Source organism: Molothrus ater, chromosome Z, assembly GCF_012460135.2.
Source record: "Molothrus ater isolate BHLD 08-10-18 breed brown headed cowbird chromosome Z, BPBGC_Mater_1.1, whole genome shotgun sequence".
Classification (NCBI taxonomy): domain Eukaryota; kingdom Metazoa; phylum Chordata; class Aves; order Passeriformes; family Icteridae; genus Molothrus; species Molothrus ater.
Genome location: NC_050511.2, coordinates 33,183,181 through 33,208,222, shown reverse-complemented (window position 1 = coordinate 33,208,222; position 25,042 = coordinate 33,183,181). Strand labels below are relative to the sequence as shown.

Genomic DNA, 25,042 nt, shown 5'->3' with positions numbered 1-25,042 from the left:
TTACATATTGCTCTTAATTTTGATTGCTTAATGGTTTTTCTGTTTGCTTTTCCCCTTTTTGCTTTGTTTGTTTGTTTGTTTGTTTGTTTGTTTTAAAACACCACTGGTTAAATCCATGGCTTAGGTAAAGTCTGAGGTTTTGAGACATGCACATACCAGTGGGACTGAGTATTCCAAGGCACAGACACCCATCTATTAACTTCTCTAAACTCAGATACTACAAAATGAAATGTTCCGTGGCTTGCTTGAAAATTCTTGGGAATTTTCTGTGATGAATCCAGAACTCAGCACAGACTTCCAGATTCCTTGTGTTGAGCTGAAATGCAATTCCTCCTCTTCCTTCAGGAAACACCACCTTTTCATGGGTTTTAAGGCCTGGGTAACACCACAGGATATTCACATAACAGCACTGGATAGCTGCTGGTGTCATTATTCAGAGACATGAAACAGTGGTCATTACCACTTATCAATAAAATATCAGGCTCCCTCTTTCAGAGTATTAAAACTGGAGGCAGCTGCACAGGTCCAATTCCAATCAGAGTGATTCCATTCAGTCCCTCTATAGTTTCTTTTAAGTTGCTTGAATATAACTTTTCCTTCAGGTTTCTTTATTTGATGCTGTTGGTGCTTTTCATTCCCTGCTGCCTTTGTCCACAGGGAACAACAACTGTTTCTGTCCTGTACTGTTGTTACACATGAATCTTAAGTAGTTGTGACTGTGCACAGTGGGTCCTTGAATGAGTAGATAGCAATCCTTATCTAATGTGTGCATTCATCACCTTCCCTTTGAACAACAATGTACATCAGATATTAATATGAAGATTCTTCCTTTTCACTATGTGAATCTAAAGTAGACAAGCAATGTCTCAGTAGATAAAGTGATATATGCCCTCACTATCTTTTTTTTGGCAATCCAACAATCAGAACATGCTCAATTTTTACAGTACAGCTGTAATAGGAAGTTTTAAACTTACTAACCTGTGAACCAGGTATAAAGAACATGATGGAAACTGTTCAATAAGGAAAATCAAACTAAAATAGCTTATGTGTTTTTAGAAGCATAAATACCTACTGAAAAGTAAGAAAGAGATATTGGGTGCCTCTGCCACACTGGTCTCTCTGTCTGTATCCAATTCCCTGAGGGCTTTGTCACCCCTGGTAATGCATGTCAGGAATTTCCCTTTGTTTTTTACTGAGCTGGCCCCATCACTATGATGGTGCCATCTGGCATCCAGATATTATTGTTTGCCCACTCGCCCATCAATCTGCCATTCCCCCCCGCCTTTTTTTTATGGCTAGCACCAGGGTTGTTTATAGCAGTATGTTAAAACCTGGACATGGTGTTAACATACAAAAGCATTTTTCAAAAATTAGAAATCTCATAAGAAACCCTCCACTACTCATAAACCTAATCTCACTATACATAGAAAACCCTATGCTTTTTAAATCACAACTGTTGTTCTTTCTGGCTGTCACACTGTGCTGGTTTAATGAATTCTAGAGGAAGAGGTCAGACAGAAAGATACAGGGGCTCCTTCCTCAGATAACATTTCTAATGCCTGGTGAATGGTCATTTCAGGGATGGACAGCAATAGGAGAACAACACGCACCTCAACACAGGACAGCAAGGCCTTCTCACCTTAAACATTTGTGCTGACAAAGATTACAATACTTTGTTACCAACATGGAATGTTTCATAGTAGTTCTGTCAGCAATTAATTTTTAATTGATCCCATTTAGGTGAGCAGTAGGTCAGACAACCCAAACATACCTATTCCCTCTAGACTTGTAGAGGCTGAATTGGTTGTGATTAATTCTTTGAGCAGCAGAACTAATAAAGAAATATTTAAGATGGATTTACATTTGAAGACTGAGTGCCCAAGTGGATACTTTGCTATCTTTTAAGGATTGAACTCCTTTAAAACCTTTCCTTCAACTGGGGAATTCTGCTCAGTCTTTTATTTTAGTGACACATGTGGAAAACGTCTACTGAATTTCCTGAAGAATATCAACCAAGTTTGACAGAGGAGTAAAATTCTCTGTGATAATTTTATACCTCTGTCAGAATCAGTTAATAGCAATAAATTCAGACATTACTAAGAGGAGAGGAAGGCAACTGACAGATAGACATATACAGACAAAATTAAACTGCAGGACTTGTTTGCATTAGAAATTCCTGAAGATATAAATTATGGAAGGCATTATATACAGATGGAATAAAATTGCGGCATCTGGTGCTCTGTCAGCACATGTCAGAGAATGATCACAAATTACAGGTGGAAGGACAGTATGTGAGAAATATTGTAGCTTTATAAATCATAGCATGCAATTTCATAACAAAAAAAAATATTCAGTAGAAAGTTACAAAAATCAGAAGACAGCAATGCAGAGATTCACAAATGTAAGAACTCAATTCATAGAAGAAACACGCTGATTCTCAATATAAACTTTGAGAAAGACAATAGAATTGCTTATAGCTGAGCTTTGTTTTCTTTGCTTGAAGAAGGATAAAGGGGAAAGGGTCACAGTGGTCAGGGAAGAGTGGTCTACTGGTTACAAAGAATGGCTCTGTCTGTAGAGGAGAATGGGGGCAGTCAGGGACTTGGTGGCATAAGAAAGCTTGGCAAGAGCCTCAGATGAAGTGAGGGAAAAGAATGAATCCTTGCTGATGTCTGCCCAAGTGGGGTAATGAAATTGGTAATTGCTGCTCCAACACAGAGTGAATAGGAAAGTCATTTAATCAGCCATAATATGATCATTCATCAGCCAAAATATGTGGGTGGTAGCCTGACATCTGTAAGGCTGATGGGCCATGGAGTATTACATTGTGTCTCTGCCCAGCTGCAGAAGCACTAGCCAAAAGATGCATTATCAGGGAATACACCTCACACTTGGTGTGTTTGAAATCCCTACACAGCTGAATGAAAGCTGGCCCCAAAGTTGATTGTTCCTTGTATTTTGGTGTGTTATAAATGTTTTGTCTCCATTTTTATATTGTTGCACACAGTTTTTCAATCTAATAACGCGGACCCAAAATGAATAACTGTTTAAAGTCAGACATTAATGAAAAACAATGTTAATAGTGAGGCACCAAAGCCAAGTTTAGTTGGAAGTTCACTGCTCAAGATTACTGAAAGAGATTAGATATTTTAGAATATGCAGATGGATGTTACGGTTTACAAATGGGGATTGCATGGATGATTCTTCCAGCAATTTTCTAAGTTTTTATTTGGTTTTCCTGTCTCATGCCTTATCACCAAAAATCATTCTAAAGGAAACTCAAGGCATCTCTGAGCTTTGGGAAAGTTTGTGTGAAGACCCTGACTTCACGCCCTTTATTCTTCCTGTAAGTCAACAGATATAAAAATCTGTACTTGAACTTAAATTAACTGGGTTTCTCATCAGCCAAAAACAAAGATTAGAAATACTCCTAGAGGTCTGCCTTGCAGGGAGAAAACAAGTGTAGGAAATGTCACCTCATGGCAGACTGAACCTAGTCTGGACTGTGGCCCACTGTCCAGAATGGGAATAATAGTATCCCAATGGCATGACTGGAGCCTTGCAGTAAATGCAGCAGTCTTTGCACAAAATGGCCTCCAATGCAGCAGAGCAGTGACATGAAGTATGGAGGTGTCATAACTGCACTTGAAAACAATTTGAAATTCTTAAATCCTTTTCCTTTTAGATCTCTCAAGGACTGTTTTAGTACCACAGGAATATACCTGTAAAGTTTTCCACAATATTTTATTAAAACAAACATCATGGCAAACAACAGGTTATGCCTATTCTCTACAAATCTATTCTTGTTATTTCTTAAAGCTACATATATCCATATATGCATATACACATACACACACAAACATATATATACCTATACTCCTTTTCTACAGTGTAATCAACCTTGTTCACAAAACTGATCTAAAAATTTCCTAGTGTAACAAATTACTCTGAATATGACCAGAGTAATTTGATCGCAGCATATCAGTATTGTTCCTATTTTATGTATATTCCCAAGGTTTATTTACAGGTTGATAAATGCACATTTAACTAAGTAATTTAGTATAGCCATGAGAAAAATCACAAGAAAATGCACTTTACAAATGAAAAATTAGTATATCCACAAATATCAAATTTTATAGGCTTTGACTGAATTAATCAACCTATAAAGTCTATGGAACTCTGGAAGCAGTTAAAGATCTCATTATACTATATGTGATAGCTGCTACAAATATATATAAAGACATACAAATGTATTTGTCTGTGTAAAAAATATTTATCTGTGTATGTGTGTGTATAAATGCTTCTGTATACATATATTTGTCTATATGTATGTATATATACATATGGTAGCTGGGTATTTTTTTTTTATTTTGGAGGACTTATTACATATGTCTCCAGCTTGCTGGAAATGCCCCAGTTTCTAATTACTTCAACTGATTAATTATGCCAAAACTGCATTTATATTGTATAAAAATGCTTTGCATTTTTACGTTTTATTAATCTAATACATAGTTGCAGTTGTAATAAAAAATGCCATGTGCTCAGACACAAGAAACTGGATATTGATGGACCCTGTGTATGGAAGTTGTAATTATAGCATGGATTTATCACAGTTTCAGACAAAAACATCTAAGTTTTTGTACTTATAATAAAACATAAGAATACTTATAATTACTCAATCTCATTGCTCTAGGGTTATGTGGTATGCATCACAGGATTCTAGTTTATTTTCTTGTAAAATTTATACATTTTTTTGCTGTTACTATGCTTTTCCTTGGGGAAAAAGGCAAGAGGGAATCATCACTGGTTGCTTTGTTTTGCTTCTTGCTTCACAGGGGTATTGATAAAATAAATAAAACTGCCAAGCTGTGAAGATATAGTGGTAATAGAGAGCACATAAATACATAGGTGGATGCACTTTTATTATAATACTCTTGTAACGATCTTACATAAAATGCATTTATTTGATTAAATTAAATCTGCATTTACCCTCTTGAAATCTATCTCTTTGCAGCTAAGTATGATACAGCCTTAAGACCATGGATTTTCACGGGGCTGGGCTCATTCTTACCTATCTAGCAGAAGTCAAATACATTCAGGAGATTGTGCTAGCTCTGTGCCAGTCCCAGGAAACGTTTCCCACGTGGAAACACAGAAACTACAGAGGACTTTGGATTGGAAAGGACCTTAGGGATTCTCTAGTTCCCACTCCCCATGCTTTGGGCAGGGACCACTTCCACCTAGACCAGATTGCTCAGAGCCCCATCCAACCTGGCCTGTAACACCTCCAGGGAGGGAGCAACCACAGCTTCTCAGGATCACATAACAAGAACTTGTTGTAAGCAAATTTTTGAGACTTACGAGGGTTCTTCAGATACGGCTGCTCCTTCCTCCAGCTCTTGAGCCTGCTTATACCATGGCAACTTTGCTTCCACAGGAAGTTTCTCTATGGAACAAACACAAGCATGTGAAAATAGGAAGCATGTGGTAACACTGCCATGTGTGCCACCCTCCCTTTGCTCACCAAGCATGAGTGTGATGTATGGGTGCCTTCACACATACAGGGGCCAACAGAAGGAGGAGAAAGAGAAATGAGAACACAGGGGAGAGAAACATACTCTTTCATCACCTGGACTATATTGTTTACAAGGTTGTATGGCCAGATATTTCACTGTTGCAGGTAGAAGGGACATTGCCCCAAAGCAAGACAGGCAAATTAAAACTGTCACCTTTCAGACTATACAATGGGACTGTAAAAATAGGCACTTTGGAAAGTATTTTTTGGAGGGAAACTTGCAACTGTAACAGGCCTGCATCACACATGGCAAAATGTGTAACATACCTGTATCTACATTTAAATTTCAGAATGTCAGAAGACACGCTGAGCTTGGTTTTGGGAGATTACAAAAATAAAGAAAATCCTGCTTTGATGAGTGATACAACAAACAGGAAAACTATAATTAAATGGCTGAGCTATGCTTTTCAATTCCATTTATCAGTTCATCAGCTATGTGGATTAAAAAAAATGAACTTGATACTTTTTCTGTCATTCCTGATGGAAAACAGTGGAGGCTGCTTTTCTCCCTCTCCAGGATGTGTGCACAGGGTAATGAGCTGCTCTGCTCTGAGGAATGCAGGGCCATGCTGCTTTGCAAGCCAAACTCCACTTCAATGCAGGGTCAGAGCGGAGTAGCTGAGCTGGAGGCAGCAGAGCTGTTTTAGCTCTACATGGGTATAAAGCAAAAGCAAATTTTGCACTAAAGTTTGAGAAGGTGCTCTGCACTTCAACAGAACATTCTGGGCTAGGATCAGGGGAAAACAATACAAAGTGCAGTGAGGCTCAGACTACTGAGGAGAACCAGAGCCAAACCTATTTGCTACTCACAAATCACCTCAGCCTTTTGGTTTGTGTAAGGATGGACTTGTACTCGCCAACAGGAGCAGGTTAATGTCATTCAGAATAGTCAGGAATTTTCTGTGGCTCTGTTGTGCAGAACATTTCACACATGCACATGAAATCTTCCATCTCTCAGTTGTATCACAAAGGAAAAATCACCTACAATTTGACTGAACAGCTACTGCAACTTTAGTCATGCAAATTTCCTTGGAGAAAGTTATTAACTGAGGAAAAGAGGGATAATAATAGAATTACTATTCCTCTATCTTAAAAACAGCTTTCCAAGCTCTTCATCTAACATATTAGTGCCATTTAAAGATGAATGCCATCACAGCTCTTAGGTTAATCTATATTTTAATAATCATCCAGAATATGTAGGAAATATTTCTATGTTCTACAATTTGTTTTATGGGTTTTGGAAAAATCACAAATTACTTATGTGATTTTTTTGCTTAGATGCAAGTGCTTGTAAAAAGCAAAATTCTTGCCTAACACAGCCTGTTTTGTGACATTTTAAATGACCTTCCTTTTTTTACAGGTGTAATTAATTAGCATCTACACTGTAAAATTTGTTAGAGGATTATAAATGTTGATGTTGTACAGTATGCTTTGACAGAAAAATGAACAAAAAGCACTTCTAAGATAAGTTAAGGAGAAAATTTTACCTTTGGAGATTAAAGTAAAATATTTTCTTTTAAAACACTTCCAGTAAAAACACTTATATTACACAGAAAGTTGTATTAGATTAATATACATTCTCTATAAAAACTGAAAATTACTACTCAATCTAGTGATATCCTATTTTTTCCCATTATTGGTGCAATATAATGTGCCTTAGGGCTTGAATAAACTAAAATGAAATAAAGTATATGAACGATTTTCCTTCTATTTCTTTTTTGCAATTTTGCCTTCTATTTCTTTTTTGCAGTGTGTTAAGAGAAGCAAGACTTTCACATTTTTTGCCTTGCTGCTTCTGTCAGCTAGGAAGACTGATTTCTGCTTTGTGTTAATATAGCTGTCAAAAAAAACCAGTCTAGGACTAAAACATGCAATAGATGAGAGGTTCATTACCTCTTCTGCCCTGAATTTTTAACTGTAGTTGTGTGAAATAAAAAGGAAAAATCTCTAGCCTAAAAATAGAGTAATTTGGGTTGGATGGCACCTTTGTACACCATCTAGTCCAACACTCTTCTGAAACCACTGCTCAGCCTTCAGATATACCAATATTCAAACACATCACCTTGCGTTATGAAGGGAAAACTGTGAGAGTGTTGCAGAACAAAGATGAGGAGGAAAACTAAACCAAATTACGCCAAGCTTTGCACAGAACTTTTCATCCCATGTGAAATAATGGAAGACTTAGGAAGTAACTCCCTACATTCAGAAATTACGCATGTATGTACCGCAAAGGGCAGCACAAGATCTTATGCAGGGTAAAGATGTCATGCTCTCACAAGGGTGGGCTTCCAGAAAGGAGTAATTTACTAAGTTCCCTGACGACTCCCGTTTGAAGACATTTCATGACAGATAGATCCTAGCTGGCCGTGCATCATTCTAAGCAGAAGTCAGCTTTGGATGGTTTGCAGCACAATACCTCTTTTGTGTCTTGCTGCATTTAGCTCGGATGTAAACAGTGAAAATACAGCTAAATTTACATTTCTATTGCTTAGTCTGCTGGACCACAAATTAACTATGAAAACCCCAAAGCCTGTAAGATGAAAGAGTCAGCACTCACTCCAAGCTGCTGGCAGGCAGACAGGAACAGACAGGTGCAAAATCATAACTCAGGTGCAAGTGGAAACAGTGATGCCAGCAGCGAAACACAACGGCTGAACATGAAAGAGCTCTGAAAAATTTATGAGAAACATTCTGCCTCATTACCTTTGGGCTTGTAGCAAGGAGTGGGTACAACACATTCTTCTTTTATGTGTGGCTTTGTTTTAGTACTACAGCCTCCTGTATGCATCCCCCTGTGGTCAATGCAGAGGACCACACGGTATCTGAGTCCTTGTCCACAGGTCACAGTGCACTAGATTGAAAAAAACATAAAGGGAGAAAATGAAAAGGAGAAAAAAAACTCACACAAAGCAATGATAAATATAAGGGGAATATGCAACATAAGAGAGCTAAACACGATGCAGAAACACCCAAACTTGAAAATAAAATATTCATAATATGTGGTAATTATGGATAAGGTATAAAATTGACAGAAACTTTTGCCTTTTTGCTCAGAATATTTACTGGATTTGGACATTTTGCCACTGGACTTCTCTTGCAGTGCCACTTTTGCAATGTTGCCTACTTGGCTTGTAGCCATCTGTCCCATATTGGATATGCTCAGTAACACCCTGTCAGTTTAATTTGGAGCCACTCTGTTTTGCTTGGACGAAGTACTGGGGCTTATGCATCAACAGGGACGACATTCAGCTATTCTGGAAAAAAGCACCAAACAGAATGGGAAACTATCAGGCTTTCTTCTCTCAGACACTTCCTTAAGTTTTGTTGTTTTTTTTTTTTTTAATTTATCTTTGCTCTGGTTCATCAACTTTTACCCCCTGCACAGATTGTTTCATAATTGGTTCCACAGGAGACAATTAAGAGTACCAATCAGTTGGAAGCGCTATGGATGTTACCAATGTTGTTTTGCTCTTGGACAGCAGCTTTCATCTGAAAATCAACAAACACTTTGCAATCACCTCATCTGTAGGTAAGCTAGCCTAGCTTCTAAAGCACAATTTACTTGTTGAGAAACTGGAGGGGCTGAGAAAATATATTCAAGCCAAGTCCTTATATACGAAGTTAAAATATTTCACTACTTTTGTGGAAGGACATTTCCAAGACATTTACTTTCATAGAGAGGGAAAGGGAAGTCAGGAACAGACAAATACAGATACCAAAGAGCAGAGTCATATACAGATTTATGTGCTTCTAGAAATTTCTCAGCGAGTTAGAATTTCAATTTATGACTGAAATACTGTAATACAGAAATACCATTACATGCTTATCAGGGTTTTTTTTGTGCATTTCACTTATATTCCCAGTCTATTATTAGTAGAAGGTCACAAAATAATGTTATAGAGCTGATTTATTTTTCCATCATTCTCCTTGTTCATGTTCATCTTATTAATATATTTTTCCTGACTGGTTACTTTGCAGTTAGCAAACAGCATAATTTAAAATACAGGTGTTGGTAATGAGAAAAAACAGTAAATGTTCTAACTTCCAAAAACTCACTGAAGTATAATTTAAGATATTTTCCCTAGTGTGTTAAACACAAAACCAACAAAACTAAATTGGTTACCGGAGACCATTCTTGAGCAAGCCACTTTGGACAGTCAAATATATTGCAAGGCTGGACAACAGGCATCTTTGGAGTGTACATGCATTTCCATTCTTCCACGGGGCTGATGTGCCCCTGAATGTCTTCTTCCACACAGGAGACACTGCGGCTTTGAATGCCCCCTCCACAGGATGAGGAACAGGCAGTCCAGGGTGTACTTTCCCATCTGGGAAAACAAAGAGGCATCAGGAAACATTACCCTTCTTGTTCCCACCCCCACTTGTACCCCCAAAATGCATAAACTGCTGTCTGAAAGGTTGCTTGTTTGTATGGGGATTTTTGTTTGGTTGTGGTTTTATTTTTTGTTGTTGTTGTTTTTGTTTTTGTTTGGTTCAGCTTGGCTCGGCTTGGTTTTTTTACTGGGCTAAGATCAGTAAAAATTAATCATGCATCTGTTTTCACAGGTGTCCACAGCAGCAAAGCATGCTCATCGCTGTTGTCTTTTACACCACAGCTAATAATATGAAATCTCCTCTCTCCCATTAATCCAATTACTACTGCCACAGAAAATCTAAATACTTTTTACTTAGTTGTTTGTTTTTCCTTTTTTTAATTGATGGGATTATCATATTTTCATAATTTCTCATATTCTGAGGAATCTTTGTCACAAATCACAGGAAACAGTGTGCTTGAGGCTGACGTCCCTTTTGCAGAACATAAAGGGAAAGAGCAGTGTTTTTTCCAAGAAAGCAACTCAGTAGAGAAAAAAGAAAGAGAGATGAGGAAATTACCAAAAAGAAAAATGTGACTATACTTCTAAGATACATGTCCTCTGATGGATAAACCAGGTGGACCTTGTTCCCTTACAGTTAAGGCAGTGAGAGGAGCTGAGAACCCATCTTTTCTCTACAAGTCCCATTGAGAATGTAATGAAAAATCCTAACAACATATGCATGCTCTGAAAAGCTATGTACACTTACGAGAATAACCCTTTTTTAGTGATGCATATGCCATAAGCTATGTATTACTTTATATATATATATACATGTCTGTCCACAAAAAATAGTCTGGTATTGCCTCTCTTATATTCAAGCCTTTGTCACAGATTGGATGTGGGACCATTCCCATGATCTAGTGGGCTATTTCTGTATATTACTGTGTATGACTGAAGTACAGAAGTATGTGTGTCCTGCCCACCTGGAAACATTTAATGAAATAATTTAATAGCCCACAAGGCAAATGTCTTTTTCATAATGACATTAAAAATACTGTTTGAAACAACAATTTTGGTCAAAAGATTTCAGTTTTTGACCTCAAAGAACAGTTTTTGTGAAAAACACTCCACCAGTTTCCTCCTTCAGACAAGAAGTAAAAAACTGAAAGGTGAGGACTTTTATTGTCTCACTTAAAACAAAGGAAATATTTTTGTTAAGTAACAAATACAGGATCCCCAAGATTGTTGAGCAATATGAAAAATGCTTATCTTTCTCCCTAATTTTCCATCATGTCAGCCCACAATCTACTTATCCGCACCTAGCAATACCCTGACTGAAACTGCTAAGGTTGCCTACAGGCTACTGTCCAGTAGCACCATAAAACTCAATGTGAAATGGCTTAAATTAAAAGTTGTTTATGAGTAGTAAAGCCACTGATTAATTCTGTGACTAGGAGTGGTGGAACAATTTTTACACCATGCACAGCCATCATCATGTGCTGATCATAAGCCACGTATTTTACAAAGATATAATTTTACGGGTACTTCTACTTAAATGTGTTTCCTGTGGTTCTTCTGAACAAGTTTCCCAACATACAGCTAATGTTTCTTACTACCACAAACAAGAGATTGAAATTCACAAACTGAAATTCGTGAAAAGCAAAATTTGCTTGGCTCAAAATTTGATGGCTCAACCCACCTGAGCCATCTTTTACTAGCCTTAAAAATGGATGACACCAGGAAGTTTCCTGAAGTCTTTGGGACAAGTTTCCAGGTGTTTTAAGCAACTTTAGCAATTTCAAGTAGCTTAAATATAGCAAGAGAGTTTCGTTCTCAGTTGGAAGTTGGTCCATGTTTTGGCTGGAGACTGTGGAGTATGAACACTGCATTTGTACACTCATGCTGAAACCTCTGTGCATCAGGCCTCAATATATTTGGATGGAGGTTGTTTCCTCACCTGGATGAGACTATCAAGTTGTCTAGAGGGTTCTTTCTGTGATTGCATAACACATGACACAATAAATTAATGAAGAAGAAAACACAGCACAATACTTTTGCATGTCCAGGCAGTATTTCAAAACCTAGAGATTATTATCCTTCAGCTATCAAAATTTTTTATAATCAACAGTCTTATTCACTACTTTAAAAATAATTATTCATGTGATTATTTCCATGAGAATCTTGAGTCTTGCATTAAAGGCATTTTAATTGTGAGATAAATAAAGATAAAAATCTGGTCTTGATCCTATTCCTGCCCTGATCACCTACTTCTTAGAAAAGCAGACGAACTAATGTCCCTGGGAAAGGCATTAGCATGGATTTGTAGCATCAGAAAACACTAATGTTGTCAAAACCCAAAATCTCACAAATTATAGGCATGCAAGAAACAGCCAAATGGGGGTGAGGGAGAGAAAATCTTGTGGTTCACAATAAAGCCATAGATTACAGTTCTGCTCAGAGAGGAGTAAAGGGCAAGAATAGGAAACTTGTGAGAGAAAAGGGGAAATGAGGTTGAGGAATGAGAGAAAGAAAGGGATCACACACTTAATAAATCTGGACTTCTCCTTGAGATAGGCTTTAATTTTGGTTCTGCATTGACAGAATTTATTACAACAGGTTAGCACTTGAACATCTCTATATTAATCTGTAAGAGTCCAGAGAAGCAGGATCTGTTAATTTAGCCTGACAGTAAAGCAGGAGTACAGAGAAGAACAAAAGAAAAAGAAAACAGATTTCTTAAGCCTAGCAGCTGGTTGACTTTTTTACATACCGAGGAAGGGGATGGTAGAGGTCATAGGGCATGATCTGCTTGTATCCATCACTGTTAGGAACAATAATGCCAACCCTCTGAGTAGAAGGTACACATAATAAAATAAACACTAGATGATTACATTATACGACTTTTGTATTACATTACACAGCTTTTTATATTACAGTATTATAAATCAACAAAACAAGGTATTTTATCTAAGATGTTATCCCATTAAAAAAAATATACTCCCATCCTACTTTTTCTGAGTAATTCAAAGAATAAATCAGTGGTTACTACTTTTTTCTTATAAATAGATTATTGTTTGACAAATAAGCAATCTATTGCTAAAAGTGACCCAAATATTATTTTAAATTACATTTTTATTATCTAGCATCAAAAAGAATGTTTCTATACTTGATATGTTCTTGGAGCTTGGATCCAAAGTCACTGATGACAATAGGGGAACTTTATCTGCTGCAGACCTCTAAATAAAATCCTTTTTATAACTATTTTATGGTTGTTTCTGCCCATCAAATAAAACCTCTGCTTATACAGGGTACAGGATTAGGAATCTGGGTAATCACAGTGCAAGAATTTGTATCTGCAATGATTGTCTCTTCACCTTAAACGAGTTGAGACCTGTATTTTTTTCCCTGAAAGAAGAGAAGGAGCCTGAGAAAAGATTAATATGTCAGGTAGAATTTTTTAGTTTGTCAAAACTAGTTGGATTGCTTTGCTGAACTGTTATTGGTGTGGTGTCACAATGTAAAATCTAAAAGTTATAGAAGGCAATAGCATACATCAAAATTAGGAGTTTTCTGAAATATTATCTTGCCAGTTATGTGTGAGATGAATGCCACTTTTCTCATTGTCAACTACAGGGTCTCACTGAATTTCTGGTCTGAAATATTGCATTTTGTCTGCACTGTTTATAATTTTGGCTCAGAGTAACTTTAACCATGTTGTTTCCTAGTTATCAGACATATCTATTAAAATAAAGCAGATGACCTTGGAGGACCTAATTTATTACCTTCATCAAAGCCACTTGGGTATTTGGATGGGGCAAGTGGACAGAAGAATCAAGAAGTGAATACTAATTGCAATAAAATAAAAAGTGTATCTCCATCCAAGTTACAGAGAGATGAAAATGAATGTCAAAAACAGAGGTTGTTTTGTGAGCCTTTTACAGATGAGAGATGGTAGGTATGCTGCTGTGGATTTCTGCAAGGAGTGAAGGAGGGGGAAGGGAGAAAGTATTCTCCATCCTACATGCTCACTGAAAAATGCTGTGAGCATTCAAAGGAGTCTTGTCAGGCCAGGCCTAAAGGGGTCTATTCTCCTTTGAGTCAACAGGGGTTTTGTATGCATAACTTGTCCAAGATAGAAGAATGGATCCCATTGTGTTTCCACAGCAAGGAGTCAGTGCCAGGTCAGTGTGCTGGAATTTTCCGGCTAAAGCGCGGGAAACAGATGGAGCCTTGGAAGTGTGTGAGAGGGACTAGACAGTTCCCTCTAAGATTAGCAGCCACTGCAGTCACAGGAACTCTCTGCATGAGTGCGCATATTTGCATTTTCGAAGAGCTGTCTGTCCTCACAAAAATCTAAAAATCTAGGAGAGGTTGTTCTGGCACTGGGAAAAGACAAATGGGTCATTTAGAGTCTTAGCCTGATGGGTAGACATCTGTAGAATATGGAGGAATTGTGTACTAGTATTTTAAGAAGATGGAAGGGAACTTCTTGTGAGGGTTTTTTTGCCCCTTCTGTGGGAATTTGCTGTTTTCCTGACTCTTCAACTGCTGCTGTTGAAGTTCCCCTCTGAAGCTCTCTGTCTGCACTTTCCAGCTCATCAGCTTGCTGAGAAGTGGTTGGGAAAAAAAATTAACATAGCAAGTTAAAAAATAAAATAATTAGACTATAAAAGCATCTACTGCCTAAGAAAGAAGCAGATTTCAATCAATTTCTTACTCATTGCAGTGAAAAATATTTTATTTCTAATAAACATGATTGTCTATGGGTAATCCAAGTCTACATGCTTTAGAATGCATTACTTCCAAGACTGTTCAGATAGAAATAACTGTAACATATTCAAAAACTGTTATGAATATTAAGTAATATTTACAAAGCACTAGGTTAATATTGTAATTGGAAAGGTTTGACCCTCAAAAATTTTGCATGCAAAAATTACATTTCTGTAAACAGTATTGAGCTCCACAGATTTACTGATTCTGTCTTTGTCCATATGTGAAGGGCTGCCAAAGGCTCTCATTCTGCAACTACAAGAAAATGAATCACAGCCATAAAGTCTTAGCAAGGAAAAAGACCCCCACAATAATACACAATGGTTTAATTTATGACTTTAAAAAAGAATTGTCTTAAAAGTTAAAACAGAAGAGCAGATGGTCATCGTATCATTAATGCCATCTGCACTTTTCTAGCTAGTCTTGTGTGAGGTTTTTGTATGTGCTCCATAAAAAAACCCCTAAGACTAAGTTAACACTTAAAAAAAAAACAAACCTAAGAGATTACTTTGGTGTATTCTTACTTTTCGATGGGACAAAGTGGTTTAAATTCCATGACTCTATCAGTCCATCTTACTCCTATAAACAACATGGAAGAGATCTACTTTATGGGGTTTATTTACTGCACATTACTCAGACAATGCAAAGGGGATGATGTGCTAAACGAGCAGAGGAAACAATAATTCCTTCACTGAAATATGTGCGAGTAGCTAACAGGACTCATTCACAAAACATCAAGAGATTTGGCAGGAGCAGGAGCAGGAGCAGAAAGCAAATTACTTTGCAGAGCTGTTCTGTCTCATATGTCTGCAATCTACCATGCCTTTCAGACCAACAAGTCCTATCATATATTCTGCACATTGTTTTTTTTTTCCTCCTGAGGGCTGGCAGTCTCAACACAATTGATCTTCCAAGGCATGGTTGGAATGGGAGCTGCACATGCCAGAGGTGAGAGTGCTGCAATCAGATTTGCCACCTCTGCAAACATTCAGCCTTCCCCTGGGATGAGTTTCCACAGCTGCATGCCTTGGAAGACAAGTTTGGTCAACTCCTCCCCAGTTGCTCCTTTTCCTGCTTAACCGGATTTAGCACAGATGACAAGCTTTAAGCTCAAGTGCCTTTCTCCTCTACCTCCCTGATGACTCCATCTTTCTGACAAGGCCAGCCTTTCCCAGCTCACTCTCCTGCATGCTGATGAGTCTCAGGTTAGAACCTGTTGAGCCAAGCAGGGGCATGGGTGCTAAAACTGAGAGAGGAGCCAGCAGAGAGAAAGGACATCTGCTCCCAAGGTGCCTCAGGGTGGTGTGACTCACATGGGGACAACCTGCCACTCCTGTGCTGATGTCCTGCACCTTGCTGTGCTGCTGCCTAGCCTCTGCAGGATGCTCACGTGCTTCTAGCTCATAGCCTCCACTTCTGCTGAGGGCTCTGTTTTGCTGGGGGTGTCCTACTGACAGCTGCAGGGCTGCCCATGCAATAACCTGGGTGGCTGCACCCATTACACCTCTTTCCTGATCAAACTTGCATGTGAAGATTTAAGCCTTCACTGACATCTGTCAGACCTGAGAGTTCATTATCTGCATGGCAAGGACTGTGCCATCCAAGCAATGGAATATGTTTAAGACATTATTAGCAGTGAACAAATAATAATGAAATGTTTAAGTAGCTTGGGTTGGCTGTGCTGGAAGATATGAAAGTGCTCACCACCAGAGACAACAGTTTAGCATCTAAGCCAGCATCTCTGTGAAAGCCATGATTATCACTGGACAGACAACAATCTTGTGCAAAAGATTGCATTTTAACACTTCAAATCCTGACACTAAGGTGGTGTGTGGTACTGCATTTCAGTGATCTCTGAAGATGTCACACTGTGACATTATCTCCTTGTGCTAAAAGAACACTTTCTATGTTGAGAAACAGTTAATGAGACCCTCTAACAGATGGTATCTGTTAATGCCTCCCATGTATTATTCTGGGGATCTACTACCTTTTTCCTTCAGAGCGGGGGCAGATGACAGTAACACTATGGGTACAGGCAACATTGGTTTCAGTGCCTACTTCTGCAAGCAGTGAAACAGTACTTCTCAGTTATGGTACCAGTATGAGTCATCTTTCTGGTTTCTGGATGCTATCAATGTGAAACTGAACTACTATGTACATTGTATATATTGGTCCTTTTAGATGCTCTTAGTACTTTACAGATTGGCAAAAGCCAATGTCTGCTGCTTAAACATTTAAAAGTGGTATGTCAGTGGATACTTTAAAAACCTACTTACGAATGAAAAACACTATTGAGAAAGCCATTCTTTTGTGTCAGCATCCAAAACACCTCCTGCTTTGAACAGAATGTCTGATTGGCATGACAGTATCTTACCTTTATGAAAAATGTCTTGTTTATGGTGCAGATTTTAAATTCTAAGCAACATATTGTTTGTCATTGCCATAGACTGCTAAACCCCGATCTCTTCATAGTGCTCTAAAGAGATGTTTCCAGTCAAAAGCAGAAAAAGTAATTCCTTTCAGTAGCACGACTCTAATACTTCTAAACATCTCCATTTTTTTTATTCAGTTCAATATTTTGTTGTGGTTTGGATGAGCAGTGTTTGATACAAAGAGGGAATGAGCTGATAAGTAGTTAACAGTACTAAATTTTAACAACTGAATGTCCAGTGAAAATCTCTGTAAATGACTTGCTGCAGTTTTGGCATCTTCTAGGACTTAAACTAGACTAATTTTCCTGTAACTTCATCTTAGGTAGACAGATACCTGTATTTGATGCTCGTAACAGTACATGACATGTTTTCCTACCTTACAGCTTATTATTGGAAGCATATTGGAACTCCTTTAAACCTTTCTTCCCATGTTTCATTAAGACGTATTGTCCCCTCAGAGCTGCATTTGCTCTGCTATTCACATCTTTTAAGTGCTTGACAAGTGCTTCCTGGCCCACCCCCCCTACCTAATCTAAATTTTCTAGATTAATTTAGATTACTTCTGCCTTGTCCAAAATTTCAAGGTTTCAACTACTTGTCTTGAGAAGAAATGTATCTCTTTAGGTATTAGAATTATCTGCTGCTCTTGAGCTTGGGTAACCCAAATTATTACAACCAGAACATTGCCATTGGTACCAGCTCCTTTTCCATCTACAACTCCACTTTCACATTACCAAGCATATTATGAACTTCTCACTGCTTAGAATAATTCTGAATAGCCATAACATCCTGGTGTCTTTTGTATGCTTTTACTTGTACTTCAGTGTGCTTGTTAAGTTAGCTGAAATGAACAAATGAACAACTGAAAACTACAATTTTATTAAAATTTAGATTGAATTTTAAATTTTTTTTTGTAATGCCTACCTCTGCCACCATGGTATCGATATTTAAATGAGAATGCTAAAAGAAAAATTGACAAGCAGGAAGAGGAGTTTGCAATTTCGCTGGAGGACTCCATAAATAGGGTATATCTAAGTGTTCTTCAGGTCTCTGGACCCTAAAAACCTTGCTGAAATGAGAGATTCTCCCCCGCCAAACTATTCCACAGGTATAAACAATATTTCTAGTGGCAGGCTTACAGATTAACTCTAGGCAAACTCCAGGAACTGAAGTGATAAAAAGAACACTTTATACCAGAGGCTTGCTAATACAAAATTTTTTAGACAGCTGCTTTATGAATTTGGAATCTTTGCTGAAGCTGCCTTTAGAAATCTTTATATGACATTGAAATCTCCTGGTAAAAATACAATTAGACCTTTTGTGACTCAGAAACTCCCACATTAACATGTAGCAGGAATAGGCAAAAAATATGGGCGATTGGTAAAAATGCAGAATGGCATGGCTAGGAATGGCCCCTAAAAGCTGAAGACGAAATCTAGAAATAATACTGAGAGTATCCTGGTGAGTGAATGAATGATGAGTGGGGCAGCAGTCTTTTTCACATTTGTCAAAATTGCTTTTTGGGGGGAAGCCTGCCTTGGAATTATGAAACAAATTTATCTTCTGCTTATAGCACCTTAGAATTGTCCTAAGTGTTTAGCACACCCAGTTAAGCAAATCTGAAGAAACCTTTTCTCTAAGCAAGAAAAAAAAAATCCATTCATTTTTTACTAAAATACACCAGAAAGGAGGATAAAGATGAAAGCCAAAAATACCTTCAAGTCTGTGAAGCTTTGGGTAGCTACAAGATTTTCACCTAATTAAATAGGCGAAACACTAATATTGGATTTTGCCCCATGAAAGGGGAGTGGACTAGATTGAATTGGCTGCTGTTTACATCAGTAGGTAATATGCATATAGACTTATTTTTGCCAGTCAAAGGCAGACTGCTGTAAAATCATAATGGACTGTAAACAAACAGATCTTTCCTTTTTACTTTGTTGGTTATTATGGATGCAAAACAGATTTGACAAGAGAGGCTGAATGGAGCAATGCTATGTAGGGATTAAAAGGCACTCAATGTCATCGTGTATTACATGTTCTGTGACACGAATCACTGCTCTGACTTGGATGAACAGTATATGTGGCTGCCTCTACTTAACCTGGAAAATAAGCATGTATAAGTTGTATGTGTTTGATAAATAACCATCCACATACTTTCCCATGTTTATTGAGACTAAGCTTTTTTGCTATTCATGATGCCAGCAATACTGTTTATTGCCATAGTAAGCAGAATAAAGTAACCATTTCTATGCACTAAACCTAAAGAGGCAACAGGCTCACACAATACTTGTGGTATTAATTTAAACTTTTCTTACCCTTTGCTGAAAATTTTAGTGTTTAGTGTTTAGAGCAACCACTCTCAGTTCCTTTATTCAGTGCCCCTATGGTCTTCAATGATTATTTTCTGTGGCATTCATTAACACACCATAGGAACAGTCAGCAACCACTAATCAGCTATGCCTCAATGGAACTGGGTTTGCCAGGAAAAATTAACTTCTTGGTTTTATACTGGTGAAGCAGAGCAGCCCCCCACACAGCACAGACACTGCAGAGCCAAGACGCCCTCCTTGTCCACATTTCTGACCCTGTGTTTCTGCTTCACCTACCCTCTTCCCTACTGTAAGAAATCATCAGGAATCCAGAAGTTACCATGGATTTCCTCTGTTGTTTTTTTTTGTTTTTTTTTTTTTTTTTTTTCATCTGGGTTGTTGGTTCTTGAATTCTTTACAAAGGCACTCTTGAAAATAATAATTTGAAATTTGGCAGACTGTGAAGATGTTTCCAAAAAGCTGGGTCCTCTGGGATGGCATAGCTGTATTTCTAAATGACTTCTCCCTCCCCTTAGGGTCTTTATATCAACAACTTTGCCTTGTTATGTCTTATATAAAACAAAATTGCTTCCTGACATCTGCCCAGCTGTTATTTTTTTCTTCTTTCCTCTCATATACCATGTAGTCATCAGCATCACCATTTGAGAATATGTTATTTAAAATCATTGAGAAAGTATGGAAAATACCCACCACAAAAATTCCAGAGGCAAATTACATATTTGACTCAGAAGAGTAGGTTTAAAAAAATAGCATCTTAGAATTAAAAAAATAAAAAAAATAAAAAAAATAAAAAAATAAAGGAGCTACATAAAATTACCTTCATTGAGACTGTGATAGGTGACTCTAGAAGATAGGCTCCATGTTGATTCATATTTTTCAACAATCCTTTTCCTGAAACATTCATGTTTTGGCCTTCTACCTCATCATACCTGGCTTCTACTGACATCTGTCTCTAACAAATGTGCTTAAAGGAGGAAAGTGCAATACACTGTAGGTAAAGGTGTCTTCTATGACAAAGAAATCTGAAGGTTAACTCCAAAAAAGTCAGTGAACTTCAGTGAAAACTTCCTATAAGAAGTAAAACTTATCTTTGCCTTAGAGTGATTTGTTCTGCTATGATAATGCCTAGCTACTCTAAAGCTGGTACATCTGGTTTGGGCAGCAACCATCCTCAGTCAGGTGGATACATAGCCCCACAAGTTTCTTAAGTATCCTTTTGCTCATCAGGACATTTCTCTTTGACAACCTCCAGAAATCTGAAGCAACACAGCAACTTTTTCAGTGACACTACCTTGAACTCACAATATTGAAGTTGGTAAGAAACAAGCCTAAAGGGAAAGGAGCTGGTGATAATGGTGGCTTTAGGGCATCCTTGTCCTGTCTGCTGGGTAATGCTTAACCACCTTTTGGCAAAGCCACACAAGAAGACCAAAAGATTTAGATTACACAAATAAATGCTTGCTGCTTATTGAGTGGCTGCAGATGGACTCCCACTGAAGTTCAGGGCAATCAGTACAACAAAGGATTGTTCTTTTTTGTGGTTTTCTTTCTTTTCTCATACATGAAAAATCTGACTATCTGATCTTACTATTTTTATTGTTAATCTTCTGAGGAAGAATGCACAGCAAGTTCCACCATAATACCAGGAAGAATATCTTTACTGTGCAGTGCCAGTGAACTGGCACAGATTGCCCAGAGAGGTTGTGAAGTCTCTCTCACTGGGGATGTTCAAGAATCATCTGAACATGATCCTATGCCATGTGCTCTGGGATAACCCTGCCTGAGCAGGGTGGTTGGACCAGACGACCCCCTGTGGTCCCTTCCAACCTGACCCATTCTGTGACTCTGGGGGCAGCAGAGATCAGACTTTCACTCAGGGCCAAAGGACATTGTTAACTAGAGCAAAATCACTCATTACATTTTACAAGCTACCATAAATGCAAGCAGACTTTTCATTAAGGAGAAAATTTTAAAAAAAAACAACTCATAAAAATTGTTCATCTAAGTGTGATGACAATAATTTTCCGGCAAAGAATTTTTCCATCTCACTAACACTTAAGAGACATGTATTCAGCACATGAATTCAGGGCATGGGGATGGTATCATGGAGAATTTGTTTTCTCATACTTGATAACAATAATGAGGCAAAATACATTCTGAGGGGAAGAAACAACCATTTCAAATCAGTCTTTGCTCTATGAAGGTGCTAAATAGGTGTTCTACACTGTGCATTCTTAGAATGAGAAAGAGGTTGAATAATGTATGATAAATGACACTGTGAGAAATAGCAACAGAATATTCTCCTACTTTGTTTTACCCCTTTAGAGCTCAGTCTCCCTTAAAATTAAAGCCAACTGACCTTGCAGGACAAGGATCCAGATTACACTCTTGAAGTTTTGGCTTTGGCTTGATATTTTCAGGATAATAGTGACAGTATTGATCTGCTACTACCCGATTGCTTCTCAGATCAAAGCACTCAGCAGATGTCAGTTGATAACCTGCGATACACAGAGGAATAAATAACATGATATGTGATATTCTTCCTGTCTGGCTCTGAAATGTATCTAAGTTCTGGTTTGGAAAAAAGAAACTAATTTTAGCTTGCTTCAGTGCTTTTGGACATAACAGATGTTGTTTTACAGGCCAGATTGAAAACAGCAATGTAAATTACATGTAGTAGGAAACAGAAGATAACCAGTATGGTCAAACAAAAATTCAGAAGTCTAGAAAAAGCAAAGAAAAACAAAGGCTGAGGTTTCTTAGTCACCAAGAATTGTGCACTTAGTTTCAGTATAGAGAGTAAACCTGCTGGTAGGAAAAGGGACAAATGGAGACATCTTGTTTTACGAAATCCAGCCCCAAGTCCTATCAGCCCTAATATCTGACAGCTATAGCATTAAATGCAGGTATGTAGCTATCAACATGTCCTTTATCTACAGAGTCTGGCACAATGCTGAAATCTACAGGCTACTACGATGTTGCTAAATCCTTCCCTTCATTTAGTTCTAATTATTCAAATTTTTAGATTTTGCCATTTTTAAGGTCCAAAACTCAGGGCAGCAGCTGGGAAAGGTCATGTATGCAGATGACAGCTTTTGAAATACAGTGGTAATTCATTACCTCCACCACAGGATGCTGAACAAGGGAAAAAATCAGTTTCCCTCCATCTGTGAATGATCGGCTGGTAGAAGATGAACTGGACTGAACTGTCAGCAGCACCAGCATAATGGATCTGAAAAAGAGTTAATATCAAAGAGTGAACCTAACACAAATGCTGTGAAGAAATATTCCACCAAAAACATCTTGCAGATTGAAGACATCTTGAAGCGTCATGAAATACCAGATGTACTTTGCAATAGGAAAGCTAAATACAAAACCAAGCATTGATTGTTGGCAAAATCTTGGATTCAAAACACAGTCAAAGAAATTTCTGGGCATAAACAGTGACCATTTTGAGACCATGTTCTGAAATAATGAGTACATGGCAAATGTATGATTAGTGCTACTGAATAATCTTATAGGGACATTGGATAGGGACTGGTGCATCAGAAAATTACCTTACCCCATCTACTGTCCCTGACACATGGACATAGATTTTAGATCTTTAACATTTCTCAAAAAACATTTTCTGAACAGTTACAATACACTGGATAGTACAGAGTAAAACATGTGAGGCTGCACTGTGAAAAATAATAAACAGTATAAAAACTTTAATTTGCCTTTTTTTTTCCTGAGGTGAGGTCTTTATTTCATTCTCCTTTGTGGCACTGTCATTATTATGAAGTTTGTTCTTCTGCTTATTTTATTTTGCTTGTGAAAATGCTTCCTTCAGTCATAGGCATGGAATCTTGCCTGGGGCTAAGTGCATGTCTGTAAACTGTCCTTGGAGCCTAAAAGCCACCTGAGCTGAAAAGCTAGCATGCTTTCAGTACTAGGTGTGCTGAATGGATGTTCCACATGAACAAGAGTTTGTAGTGCAAGAACTGCAATAGGAGAGACCTTCACACTGGTAAAGCAGCACTACTTGCACCTAAAAAATCCTTCCTGTTTGATATCTATGCTGATTATTCCAGATATGAGGGCTTCAAAATCTCAGCAGGTTATCCCCTATCCTTACCTTAATGCCTCAGCATGAACAGCTGGAAAGGGAAGAACAAAAATCTGCTACTGAAAACCTCTCCTATTTGATTACTTGTCCTAGGACACAGTATTTCAGTTGCTACTTGGCATCTCTGCATCAGCGGCATAATGCTATCACAGTAGAGAAAACTGCCAAATCACATCTAGAAAGGATGGACCCTAGTCCAAGACAGTACTGCTGCTCTCAGGAGCAATCCTCCCACCTTTTTTTTTCCAGACAGCTTAAACTGTTTGACCACTGCCTCCTTTTACTTTTTTTCCTCTCATGTTTCAAATGGGTCTCCTAGTTTTGGAAGCACCATTTTTCCCTTACTCTTCTCTCTTTCCAAACACCAAGAGACACTGTCAAATAATGGTCTGTGAAACAGAAGCAAAAATATAACAAATTGAGATGAACTTTGCAACCTATGTTGTTTGTTTTGTTTTTCCCTGTAGACAGACAGCAACATGATAACAAACCAAGATATATCTTGAAGAGCAGGAGGAGGGCAAGAATATTGATGTGTGTATGAGGTCTGGTCCACTGAGACTGAGGCTGCCCTTTTCTAATTAAACAGTGATGTCAATTCTCAAAAGGAAAAAAACCCAAACCAGCTGTAGCAATACAACTGCTTCAGCAAATGGGAGGCCTTTTGAACAGATCAATATTGTTTGAATGCGTGTGTCAGAAACAGGATACTTAATTCCTTGTGCGGGGATGGTGCATTAATTACATACTTCAGAAGGGTCTTTCCAGGCTCATGAAAGCTTCAGGCACTCCTGGGAAAAATGTTCTGTTGTGCTGGAAGCCATCTGGGGAGGTCTCTGATCTCAATGTGCAGGAAAGGCATTCTCTGGGGAGAATTCTGCTTTTACTCTTTGTTTTCTAAGGATCATCAGTGATTCCTAAACTCAGATCTACTCAGCAGTACGTCCGCAGTGAATCGTTAAGAACAGACCAAGAGCTCACACTTGGGCTACTATAAAATGAAGGGGGAAAAAGAGTTTACATTGGAAAAAAAAAAATCAGGAAGAAAGAAGAATTCCTCTCTCTCTGCAGACTATTCCTGCATATTTGGAGTTATCTGTCTGTTTTGACACAGAGAAAAGACAGATGTACCTTTTTTTCCAGTTTACTGTGGAAGTCACTAATACAGCCATAATAACAACATAGGTGGGGAAGAATTACAATGAGCCACAGTCATAAGCTCAAATTATACACAATAAGCAAATAAAAGAAGCATACACAATATTGTATATTTTTGAGGGGTATTGTAAGCAGAAGAGGAACAATAACTTGTGATTCCACATAGCAAAAACTTCTTTTTTGATTTTGTTTTAGTGCTTGTTATAGTTAAGATCTTTATCCAGGAAAAAACTTGAGCTACTTGAGCCCTGAAAAACTCAGAGTGAGAACTGATAGCTAAATGCTGTAAGAAATGCCGTGGTTTGGCTGCACAAGGCCAGCTCCCACACATTGAAATACTCAGCTCTGTA

General features: G+C 38.0%; 1 protein-coding gene across 1 annotated transcript in view; it reads right to left on the bottom strand.

Moving 5' to 3' along the window:
• Window positions 1-25,042, bottom strand: part of ADAMTSL1 (ADAMTS like 1) — a 175,248-nt gene that overhangs the window by 82,766 nt on the left and 67,440 nt on the right. The window contains exons 8-13 of the mRNA XM_036403753.2: window positions 22,547-22,658; window positions 21,786-21,924; window positions 12,662-12,712; window positions 9,699-9,903; window positions 8,279-8,426; window positions 5,362-5,446 (exon numbers count right to left, since the gene is read on the bottom strand). Of these exons, the coding sequence (XP_036259646.1) occupies window positions 5,362-5,446; window positions 8,279-8,426; window positions 9,699-9,903; window positions 12,662-12,712; window positions 21,786-21,924; window positions 22,547-22,658 (740 nt within the window). The remainder of the gene's footprint in view (window positions 1-5,361; window positions 5,447-8,278; window positions 8,427-9,698; window positions 9,904-12,661; window positions 12,713-21,785; window positions 21,925-22,546; window positions 22,659-25,042) is intronic.